At 43.5% G+C, this 12,656-nt stretch overlaps 1 protein-coding gene across 1 annotated transcript in view; it reads left to right on the plus strand.

Annotated features, from left to right (window-relative positions):
- Positions 1 to 2,516, plus strand: part of LOC119319055 (MDIS1-interacting receptor like kinase 2-like) — a 3,596-nt gene extending 1,080 nt beyond the window's left edge. Inside the window, exons 3-4 of the mRNA XM_037593577.1 lie at positions 252 to 1,916; positions 2,016 to 2,516. Of these exons, the coding sequence (XP_037449474.1) occupies positions 650 to 1,916; positions 2,016 to 2,392 (1,644 nt within the window). The 5' untranslated portion in view covers positions 252 to 649 and the 3' untranslated portion in view covers positions 2,393 to 2,516. The remainder of the gene's footprint in view (positions 1 to 251; positions 1,917 to 2,015) is intronic.
- The last annotated feature ends 10,140 nt before the right edge of the window (positions 2,517 to 12,656 follow it).

The raw sequence follows: 12,656 nt of genomic DNA on the forward strand, positions 1-12,656 counted from the left end.
GAGTTGCCTCGTCTTGTCTTTCTGGACCTCAGATACAACATTCTCTCCGGCCTAATCCCATCAAGCATTAGTTCTCTCGCCAAGCTCGAATACATGGATCTATCGGGCAATAGTCTTCATGGACCCATTCCAACATACCTAGGTAATTGTACTAAACTAACCTCCAGTGATCTCTCTTACTACAATTTTTTTCTACCATGCCTTGTATAGTAGGAAAACTAGGGAATTTGATGAGCCTCTCCACTTTGCAGAGTTGCCTCGTCTTGTCCATCTGGAGCTCAGATACAACACTCTCTCAGGCCTAATCCCATCAAGCATTGGTGCTCTCGCCAAGCTCGAATACTTGGATCTATCGCGCAATCTTCTTAAAGGACCTATCCCATCATTCATAGCTAATTGTACTAAACTAACCTCTCTCAAATTTTGTCATAATCTTTTGAGCAAAGGATCCATTGTAGGCAATCGGACGAGTTTACGATACTTAGATCTTTCCAACAATCTAATAAATGGTCCATTCCCTTTAACCATTCTGAAATTAGCCTCTCTAACAACGCTAGCACTTCGATCCAATCAGCTTAACGGCCTATTACCATCATAAATTGGAAATCTTAATATTCTCTCTCATCTGGATCTTTCCAACAATCGGATCATGGGTTCCATCGGAAGCATAGGAAATCTAACAAGTTTAGAGTTCTTCGATCTTTCAAACAATCAAATAAATGGTTCCATTTCTTCGACCTTCTCGAAATTGACCTCTGTTACAACACTGTCACTTGGGTCCAATAAGCTTAGTGGCTTATTACCACCAGAGTTAGGATCTCTTATTCATCTCACTCGTCTGGAACTAAGTAGCAATCAGTTTGAAGGAAGCATTCCACCTCAGATAGGACATTGCCACCTTTTAACATCGTTACTCATATCGGACAACTTTTTGACGGGTGAAATCCCACAAGAACTTGGGTATCTCACCAACCTATATGAGATGGATTTGAGTAGAAACAATTTAAGTGGTGACATTCCAGCGACCTTTTCTAATCTTCCCAGACAGGCTATGCTGATTTTAGCATATAATAGTTTGACTGGCAAAGTTCCATCTATCACAGCCTCAATCTTACTTTACCATAATAAGGATTTATGCGGTGATTCCAATCACTTAATGCCATGTGAAACACTGAAGCTTGACATGAACCACCAAAGCAGAAAACATCCACGTATGGTACTTCTTGCGTTTTTTGCACCCTTTTCCTTCGCTTGCCTCTCAATAGCAAGCATCACGGTTATTTGTAGGAGAAACAAGTGTTCAAAAAGTAAAAGGAAAAGCAAGTCTGGAGATATACTTTCAATATGGAATTTCGATGGGAAGATCGCATTCGAAGACATACTCACTGCAACTGAAAATTTCGATGAGAAATATTGCATTGGCATTGGAGGCTATGGAACTGTCTTCAGAGTCGAGCTCGAAGGCGGGGTTACCTTTGCCGTCAAGCTCCTGCATTCAATGGAAGAATTCAACGACGAGGAAACATTTCACGCTGAGATTGAAGTGTTGACAAAAATCAGGCACCGATGCATCGTCAAGCTGTATAGCTTCTGTTCACACTCCCAATGCAAATTTCTCGTGTATGACCTTATTGAGAGGGGAAGCTTATCATCTATTTTGCACGAGCAAGAGCTAGCAAAGGAGCTGGACTGGTCAAATAGAATTGCTATTGTGGCGGACGTAGCTCAAGCTCTCTCCTATTTGCATCATGATTGCGATGATCCTATTGTGCACCGGGACATAAAAAGCAGCAACATTCTTCTGAACCGAGATTATAAAGCTTATGTCTCGGACTTTGGCATGGCGAGGAAGCTGAAGCATGGTTGCTCAAGCTGGAGCACTATCTTCGCAGGGACATGTGGCTATATAGCCCCAGGTACTCATTGATGGTCTTAATCCATCCATATCCTTCGATGGTACAGAAAGGGAGAAACAAAAACTGATCATGTTTCGATATACTGGTTTTTTATAACAGAATTGTCATCCACCATGGTGTTGACCGAGAAGTGTGACGTGTACAGCTTCGGTGTGGTTGCGCTGGAAGTTGTGATGGGAAAGCACCCAGGTGATCTGCTCCTTCCGTTCTTCTGCCGAACAGAGCAGCCGGGGAAGTTCAACGATATCCTGGATCGACGCATTGCAGCGCCGTCAACCATTCATGAGAAGGATGTTATTTTGGTTGCCTTGGTGGCCTTTGCTTGTCTGCAAGTCAATCCCAAATCCCGGCCAAGAATGCAGCAGGTGTATCAGGCACTGACAAGTAGAAACCGACCGGCTTTCATGCCCATGCCCCTTCATGAAATCAGCCTGCAAGATTTGCACGATTACTGTGGCACCATAAAGAATATATGAAGCTATATAGCTAATCTCGTGTATATTGGCCTGTGTATTTGTATTTTTGGGTGGACTTCAAGGACAGAAGGACGGATAACATCCTTTGTATGTTGACTTAATATTGTTACTAGTAATTTCAGTATTGAAAATGGCATCGTTTGGCAAAACTGTTGGATGAAAATATATGCATTCCCTTTATCTTGCCATCTTCATTCATCTGAAGTAGGCGGAATCACCTTTTTTTCCATATGGTTATGTTTTTAGTGGAAACTTATGCAACAGGCTGGATGTTTAACAGGCAAAACCTGAAAGGACCGAAGCTTTTTAGCCTTTAATTTATACTCCCTCTGTTCCAAAATACATGACCCAACTTTATACTAACTTTGTACTAAAATTAGTACAAAGTTAAGTCATCTATTTTGGAACGGAGGGAGTAGATGTGATGATCCCACTTACGTATGTGCATTGCTTTCTTTTCTTAGGGGGCGGGGAGCAGGTCGGCTTTACTTGCAATAATGTTATCAGTAGCGGATCTCAAGTTCAACCTGTTTTATTCTCCGTCTTTTTCTTATAATGTTCCATTCACACTAGCTCTCACACTCCAGAGAGTGCTGACTGCTGAAGCTCCAGATTGAACTCTGAATGTAATGCCATGAACATGGAAGGAAGAATATTTGCTTTGGAAAAACATGCGTGGGTCATAACTGAAGTTGATTTCTATCCTTGTCTGGTTGCAGTTTCTGAAAACATTTTATGCATGGTTGCAGTTTCTGAATACTGGCCGGCTCTCCTTCTTTTCTTTTGTAAACTTGCAATTTCTTCAAACTCTAGGAAGCACTGCCTCGTATGGAAAGGAGACCATGATCCAATGCACATTCTACTTCACTAGTTTCACTAGCAACACTAGAAGAAGAATGACGAAAAGAAAGTACACTAAAACCTGAAGCTTCATATTTTGGGCGGCCAACTTCTCCATACGTCGATCGGGTGCTGCATTCTCAACCCTAATAATAGCATCAATCTCAGCTCTCGTGACACGCTACAAACAGTCACATTGCCCATGATGAGCACATTTATCATCTACATTTTCTCGACCATGTCCAAGTACCTGTCCAGATGGAGAAACGCCAGTCTTTGACCTTTCAAAGCATACTAAATTCAGTAACTTGCTTGAACCAAACATCAGGAAAATCATATGACACACTACTTTGTTGGGGAACGTAGTAATTTTAAAAAAATTCCTACGCACACGCAAGATCATGGTGATGATATAGCAACGAGAGGGGAGAGTGTTCGTCCACGTACCCTCGTAGACCGTAAGCGGAAGCGTTAGCACAACGCGGTTGATGTAGTCGTACGTCTTCATGATCCGACCGATCCAAGCACCGAACGTACGGGGCCTCCGAGTTCAGCACACGTTCAGCTCGATGACAATCTCCGGCCCTCCGATCCAGCAAAGGCTCCGGAGATGAGTTCCGTCAGCACGACGGCGTGGTGACGATGATGATGTTCTACCGGCGCAGGGCTTCTCCTAAACTCCGCAACGATATGACCGAGGTGGAATATGGTGGAAGGGGGCACCGCACACGGCTAAGGAACGATCCGTAGATCAACTTGTGTGTCTTTGGGGTGCCCCCCGCCCCCGTATATAAAGGAGCCAGGGGGGAGGAGGCGGCCGGCCTAGAGGGCGCGCCAAGGGGGGGAGTCCTACTCCCACCGGAGTAGGACTCCCTCTTTCCAAGTAGGAGTAGGAGAAGGGGGAAAGAGGAGGAAGAGGGGAAGGAAAGGGGGGGCGCCGCCCCCTTCCCTTGTCCTATTTGGACTAGGAGGGGGAGGGGGCGCGGCCCCCTCCTGGCTCCTTCCCTCTTCTCCCTCGTGGCCCATGTAGGCCCATTAACCCCCCGGGGGGTTCCGGTAACCTCCCGGTACTCCGGTAAAATGCCGTTTTTACCCGGAACCATTCCGATGTCCAAACATAGGCTTCCAATATATCAATCTTTATGTCTCGACCATTCCGAGACTCCTCGTCATGTCTGTGATCACATCTGGGACTCCGAACAAACTTCGGTACATCAAAACTTATAAACTCATAATAAAACTGTCTTCGAAACGTTAAGCATGCGGACCCTACGGGTTCGAGAACTATGTAGACATGACCTAAAACCATTCTCGGTCAATAACCAATAGCGGGACCTGGATGCCCATATTGGTTCCTACATATTCTACGAAGATCTTTATCGGTCAAACCGCATAACAACATACGTTGTTCCCTTTGTCATCGGTATGTTACTTGCCCGAGATTTGATTGTCGGTATCCAATACCTAGTTCAATCTCGTTACCGGCAAGTCTCTTTACTCGTCCTGTAATACGTCATCTCATAACTAACTCATTAGTTATAATGCTTGCAAGGCTTAAGTGATGAGTATTACTGAGAGGTCCCAGAGATACCTCTCCGACAATCGGAGTGACAAAACCTAATCTCGAAATACGCCAACTCAACATGTACCTTCAGAGACACATGTAGTACTCCTTTATAATCACCCAGTTACTTTGTGACGTTTGGTAGTACCCAAAGTGTTCCTCCGGTAAACGGGAGTTGCATAATTCTCATAGTTACAGGAACATGTATAAGTCATAAAGAAAGCAATAGCAGAACACTAAATGATCAAGTGCTAAGCTAACGGGATGGGTCATGTCAATCACATCATTCTCCTAATGATGTGATCTCATTAATCAAATGACAACACATGTCTATGGTTAGGAAACATAACCATCTTTGATCGATGAGCTAGTCAAGTAGAGGCATACTAGTGACTATATGTTTGTCAATGTATTCACACATGTATCATGTTTCCGGTTAATACAATTCTGCATTGAATAATAAACATTTATCATGATATGAGGAAATAAATAATAACTTTATTATTGCCTCTAGGGCATATTTCCTTCAGTCTCCCACTTGCACTAGAGTGAATAATCTAGATTACATAGTAATGATTCTAACACCCATGGAGTCTTGGTGCTGATCATGTTTTGCTCGTGAGAGAGGCTTAGTCAACGGGTCTGCAACATTTAGATCCGTATGTATCTTGCAAATCTCTATGTCTCCCACTTGGACTTGGTCCCGAATGGAATTGAAGCGTCTCTTGATGTGCTTGGTCCTTTTGTGAAATCTGGATTCCTTTGCCAAGGCAATTGCACCAGTATTGTCACAGAAAATCTTCATTGGTCCCGATGCACTAGGTGTAACACCTAGATCGGAAATGAACTCCTTCATCCAGACTCCTTCATTTGCTGCTTCAGAAGCAGCTATGTACTCCGCTTCACATGTAGATCCCGCCACGACGCTTTGTTTGGAACTGCACCAACTTACAACTCCACCATTTAATATAAACACGTATCCGGTTTGCGATTTAGAATCGTCCAGATCAGTGTCAAAGCTTGCATCGACGTAACCTTTTACGACTAGCTCTTTGTCACCTCCATATACGAGAAACACATCCTTAGTCCTTTTCAGGTATTTCAGGATGTTCTTGACCGCTGTCCAGTGATCCACTCATGGATTACTTTGGTACCTTCCTGCCAAGCTTATTGCTAAGCATACGTCAGGTCTGGTACACAGCATTGCATACATGATAGAGCCTATGGCTGAAGCATAGGGAACATCTTTCATTTTCTCTCTATCTTCTGCTGTGGTCGGGCATTGAGTCTGACTCAACTTCACACCTTGTAGCACAGGCAATAATCCTTTCTTTGCCTGTCCATTTTGAACTTTTTCAAAATTTTGTCAAGGTATGTGCTTTGTGAAAGTCCTATTAAGCGTCTTGATCTATCTCTATAGATCTTGATGCCCAATATATAAGCAGCTTCACCGAGGTCTTTCATTGAAAAACTTTTATTCATGTATCCCTTTATGCTATCCAGAAATTCTATATCATTTCCAATTAACAATATGTCATCTACATATAAAACTAGAAATGCTACAAAGCTCCCACTCACTTTCTTGTAAATACAGGCTTCTCCAAAAGTCTGTATAAAACCATATGCTTTGATCACACTATCAAAGCGTTTATTCCAACTCCGAGATGCTTGCACCAGTCCATAAATGGAACGCTGGAGCTTGCACACTTTGTTAGTACCTTTTGGATCAACAAAACCTTCCGGCTGCATCATATACAACTCTTCTTCTAGAAATCCATTCAAGAATGCAGTCTTGACATCCATTTGCCAAATTTCATAATCATGAAATGCAGCAATAGCTAACATGATTCGGACAGACTTAAGCATCGCTACGGGTGAGAAAGTCTCATCGTAGTCAACCCCTTGAACTTGTCGAAAACCTTTCGCAACAAGTCAAGCTTTATAGACAGTTACATTACCATCAGCGTCAGTCTTCTTCTTAAAGATCCATTTATTCTCAATGGCTTGCCGATCATTGGGCAAGTCAACCAAAGTCCATACTTTGTTTTCATACATGGATCCCATCTCAGATTTCATGGCCTCTAGCCATTTTGCGGAATCTGGGCTCATCATCGCTTCCTCATAGTTCGTAGGTTCATCATGGTCAAGTAACATGACTTCCAGAATAGGATTACCGTACCACTCTGGTGCGGATCTTACTCTGGTAGACCTACGAGGTTCAGTAGAAACTTGATCTAAAGTTTCATGATCAATATCATTAGCTTCTTCACTGATTGGTGTAGTTGTCACAGGAACCGGTTCTTGTGATGAACTACTTTCCAATAAGGGAGTAGATACAGTTATCTCATCAAGTTCTACTTTCCTCCCACTCACTTCTTTCGAGAGAAACTCCTTCTCTAGAAAGGATCCGAATTTAGCAACGAAAATCTTGCCCTCAGATCTGTGATAGAAGGTGTACCCAATAGTCTCCTTTGGGTATCCTATGAAGACACATTTCTCCGATTTGGGTTCGAGCTTATCTGGTTGAAGTTTCTTCACATAAGCATCGCAACCCCAAACTTTAAGAAAAGACAACTTTGGTTTCTTGCCAAATCACAGTTCATAAGGTGTCGTCTCAACGGATTTTGATGGTGCCCTATTTAACATGAATGCGGCCATCTCTAAAGCATAACCCCAAAACGATAGCGGTAAATCAGTAAGAGACATCATAGATCGCACCATATCAAGTAAAGTACGATTACGACGTTCGGACACACCATTTCATTGTGGTGTTCCAGGTGGCGTGAGTTGCGAGACTATCCCGCATTGTTTCAAGTGTGGACCAAACTCGTAACTTAAATATTCTCCTCCACGATCAGATCGTAGAAACTTTATTTTCTTGTTACGATAATTTTCCACTTCACTCTGAAATTCTTTGAACTTTTCAAATGTTTCAGACTTGTGTTTCATTAAGTAGATATACCCATATCTGCTTAAATCATCTGTGAAGGTGAGAAAATAACGATATCCGCCATGAGCCTCAACATTCATTGGACCACATACATCTGTATGTATGATTTCCAACAAATCTGTTGCTCTCTCCATAGTACCGGAGAACGGCGTTTTAGTCATCTTGCCCATAAGGCACGGTTCGCAAGTACCAAGTGATTCATAATCAAGTGATTCCAAAAGCCCATCAGTATGGAGTTTCTTCATGCATTTTACACCGATATGACCTAAACGGCAGTGCCACAAATAAGTTGCACTATCATTATCAACTCTGCATCTTTTGGTTTCAACACTATGAATATGTGTATCACTACTAGCGAGATTCAATAAAAATAGACCACTCTTCAAGGGTGCATGACCATAAAAGATATTACTCATATAAATAGAACAACCATTATTCTCTGATTTAAATGAATAACCGTCTCGCATCAAACAAGATCCAGATATAATGTTCATGCTCAACGCTGGCACCAAATAACAATTATTTAGGTCTAATACTAATCCCGATGGTAGATGTAGAGATAGCGTGCCGACCGCGATCACATCGACTTTGGAACCATTTCCCACGCGCATCGTCAGCTCGTCCTTAGCTAATCATCGCTTAATCCGTAGTCCCTGTTTCGAGTTGTAAATATTAGCAACAGAACCAGTATCAAATACCCAGGTGCTACTGCGAGCATTAGTAAGGTACACATCAATAACATGTATATCACATATACCTTTGTTCACTTTGCCATCCTTCTTATCCGCCAAATACTTGGGGCAGCTCCGCTTCCAGTGTCCAGTCTGCTTGCAGTAGAAGCACTCAGTTTCAGGCTTAGGTCCAGACTTGGGTTTCTTCTCTTGAGCAGCAACTTGCTTGCCGTTCTTTTTGAAGTTCCCCTTTTTATTCCCTTTGCCCTTCTTCTTGAATCTAGTGGTTTTGTTAACCATCAACACTTGATGCTCCTTCTTGATTTCTACCTCCGCGGCTTTCAGCATCGCGAAGAACTCGGGAATAGTCTTGTTCATCCCTTGCATATTATAGTTCATCACGAAGCTCTTGTAGCTTGGTGGCAGTGATTGGAGAATTCTGTCAATGACACTATCATCAGGAAGATTAACTCCCAGTTGAATCAAGTGATTATTATACCCAGACATTTTGAGTATGTGTTCACTGACAGAACTATTCTCCTCCATCTTGCAGCTATAGAACTTATTGGAGACTTCATATCTCTCAATCCGGGCATTTGCTTGAAATATTAACTTCAACTCCTGGAACATCTCATATACTCCATGACGTTCAAAACGTCGTTGAAGGCCCGGTTCTAAGCCGTAAAGCATGGCACACTGAACTATAGAGTAGTCATCAGCTTTGCTCTGCCAGATGTTCTTAACGTCGTCAGTTGCATCAGCAGCAGGCCTGGCACCCAGCGGTGCTTCCAGGACGTAACTTTTCCGTGCAGCAATGAGGAGAATCCTCAGGTTACGGACCCAGTCCGTGTAATTGCTACCATCATCTTTCAACTTTGCTTTCTCAAGGAACGCATTAAAATTCAACGGAACAACAACACGAGCCATCTATCTACAAACAAACATAGACAAGCAAGATACTATCAGGTACTAAGTTCATGATAAATTTAAGTTCAATTAATCATATTACTTAAGAATTCCCACTTAGACAGACATCTCTCTAGTCATCTAAGTGATCACGTGATCCAAATCAACTAAACCATGTTCGATCATCACGTGAGATGGAGTAGTTTCAATGGTGAACATCGCTATGTTGATCATATCTACTATATGATTCACGCTCGACCTTTCGGTCTCCGTGTTCCGAGGCCATATCTGTATATGCTAGGCTCATCAAGTATAACCTGAGTATTCCGCGTGTGCAACTGTTTTGCACCCGTTGTATTTGAACGTAGAGCCTATCACACCCGATCATCACGTGGTGTCTCAGCACAAAGAACTTTCGTAACGGTGCATACTCAGGGAGAACACTTCTTGATAATTAGTGAGAGATCATCTTAAAATGCTACCGTCAACCAAAGCAAGATAAGATGCATAAAGGATAAACATCACATGCAATCAATATAAGTGATATGATATGGTCATCATCATCTTGTGCTTGTGATCTCCATCTTCGAAGCACCGTCATGATCATCATCGTCACCGGCGCGACACCTTGATCTCCATCGTAGCATCGTTGTCGTTACACCATCTATTGCTTCTACGACTATCGCTACCGCTTAGTGATAAAGTAAAGCAATTACAGGGCGTTTGCATTTCATACAATAAAGCGACAACCATATGGCTCCTGCCAGTTGCCGATAACTTCGGTTACAAAACATGATCATCTCATACAATAAAATATAGCATCACGTCTTGACCATATCACATCACAACATGCCCTGCAAAAACAAGTTAGACGTCCTCTACTTTGTTGTTGCAAATTTTACGTGGCTGCTATGGGCTTAGCAAGAACCGTTCTTACCTACGCATCAAAAACCACAACGATAGTTCGTCAAGTTGGTGTTGTTTTAACCTTCGCAAGGACCGGGCGTAGCCACACTCGATTCAGCTAAAGTGAGAGAGACAGACACCCGCCAGTCACCTTTAAGCACGAGTGCTCATAACGGTGAAACCAGTCTTGCGTAAGCGTACGCGTAATGTCGGTCCGAGCCGCTTCATCTCACAATACCGCCGAACCAAAGTATGACATGCTGGTAAGCAGTATGACTTGTATCGCCCACAACTCATTTGTGTTCTACTCGTGCATATAACATCAACGCATAAAACCTAGGCTCGGATGCCACTGTTGGGGAACGTAGTAATTTCAAAAAAATTCCTACGCACACGCAAGATCATGGTGATGATATAGCAACGAGAGGGGAGAGTGTTCGTCCACGTACCCTCGTAGACCATAAGCGGAAGCGTTAGCACAACACGGTTGATGTAGTCGTACGTATTCACGATCCGACCGATCCAAGCACCGAACGTATGGGGCCTCCGAGTTCAGCACACGTTCAGCTCGATGACAATCTCCGGCCCTCCGATCCAGCAAAGGCTCCGGAGATGAGTTCCGTCAGCACGACGGCGTGGTGACGATGATGATGTTATACCGTCGCAGGGCTTCGCCTAAACTCCGCGACGATATGACCGAGGTGGAATATGGTGGAAGGGGGCACCGCACACGGCTAAGGAATGATCCGTAGATCAACTTGTGTGTCTTTGGGGTGCCCCCCGCCCCCGTATATAAAGGAGCCAGGGGGGAGGAGGCGGCCGGCCTAGAGGGCGCGCCAAGGGGGGTAGTCCTACTCCCACCGGGAGTAGGACTCCCTCTTTCCAAGTATGAGTAGGAGAAGGGGGAAAGAGGAGGAAGAGGGGAAGGAAAGGGGGGGGGGGGCGCCGCCCCCCTTCCCTTGTCCTATTCGGACTAGGAGGGGGAGGGGCGCGCGGCCCCCCTCCTGGCTCCTTCCCTCTTCTCCCTCGTGGCCCATGTAGGCCCATTAACCCCCCGGGGGGTTCCGGTAACCTCCCGGTACTCCGGTAAAATGCCGTTTTTACCCGGAACCATTCCGATGTCCAAACATAGGCTTCCAATATATCAATCTTTATGTCTCGACCATTCCGAGACTCCTCGTCATGTCTGCATCCGGGACTCCGAACAAACTTCGATACATCAAAACTTATAAACTCATAATAAAACTGTCATCGAAACGTTAAGCGTGCGGACCCTACGGGTTCGAGAACTATGTAGACATGACCTAAAACCATTCTCGGTCAATAACCAATAGCGGGACCTGGATGCCCATATTGGTTCCTACATATTCTCGAAGATCTTTATCGGTCAAACCGCATAACAACATACGTTGTTCCCTGTGTCATCGGTATGTTACTTGCCCGAGATTTGATCGTCGGTATCCAATACCTAGTTCAATCTCGTTACCGGCAAGTCTCTTTACTCGTTCTGTAATACATCATCTCATAACTAACTCATTAGTTATAATGCTTGCAAGGCTTAAGTGATGAGTATTATCGAGAGGGCCCAGAGATACCTCTCCGACAATCGGAGTGACAAAACCTAATCTCGAAATACGCCAACTCAACATGTACCTTCGGAGACACCTGTAGTACTCCTTTATAATCACCCAGTTACGTTGTGACGTTTGGTAGTACCCAAAGTGTTCCTCCGGTAAATAGGAGTTGCATAATTCTCATAGTTACAGGAACATGTATAAGTCATGAAGAAAGCAATAGCAGAATACTAAACGATCAAGTGCTAAGCTAACGGGATGGGTCATGTCAATCACATCATTCTCCTAATGATGTGATCTCATTAATCAAATGACAACACATGTCTATATTTAGGAAACATAACCATCTTTGATCGATGAGCTAGTCAAGTAGAGGCATACTAGTGACTATATGTTTGTCTATGTATTCACACATGTATCATGTTTCCGGTTAATACAATTCTAGCATGAATAATAAACATTTATCATGATATGAGGAAATAAATAATAACTTTATTATTGCCTCTAGGGCATATTTCCTTCATACTTGACTCTGAAAAGAACAGAGGAACAATCTTCTTGTCCTTCACATTCGTTGGGCATTTCCCCAAAAAATTGGCTGGGTTCAGAGATGTGCAAGACTGAGAGCAACCTTTCGCACCCACATTCTAGACATTCAGTCGGAGGGAGGCTCATCATTCCTTGGTGCATGCCAGCCGGGGCTTCTCTGTGACATGCCAGTCGGGGCGAGTGTCATTGCCAGTGGCAACAACCTATGACAAAAAGCAACATGCCTAAATTACTGAACCAACAGAAACACAAGTATTAAAATTTGTGTTTGCAGGCAACAACACATTGTAATTGAATGATCAAC

The sequence above is a fragment of the Triticum dicoccoides genome, chromosome 1B (assembly GCF_002162155.2).
Source record: "Triticum dicoccoides isolate Atlit2015 ecotype Zavitan chromosome 1B, WEW_v2.0, whole genome shotgun sequence".
NCBI classification, from domain to species: domain Eukaryota; kingdom Viridiplantae; phylum Streptophyta; class Magnoliopsida; order Poales; family Poaceae; genus Triticum; species Triticum dicoccoides.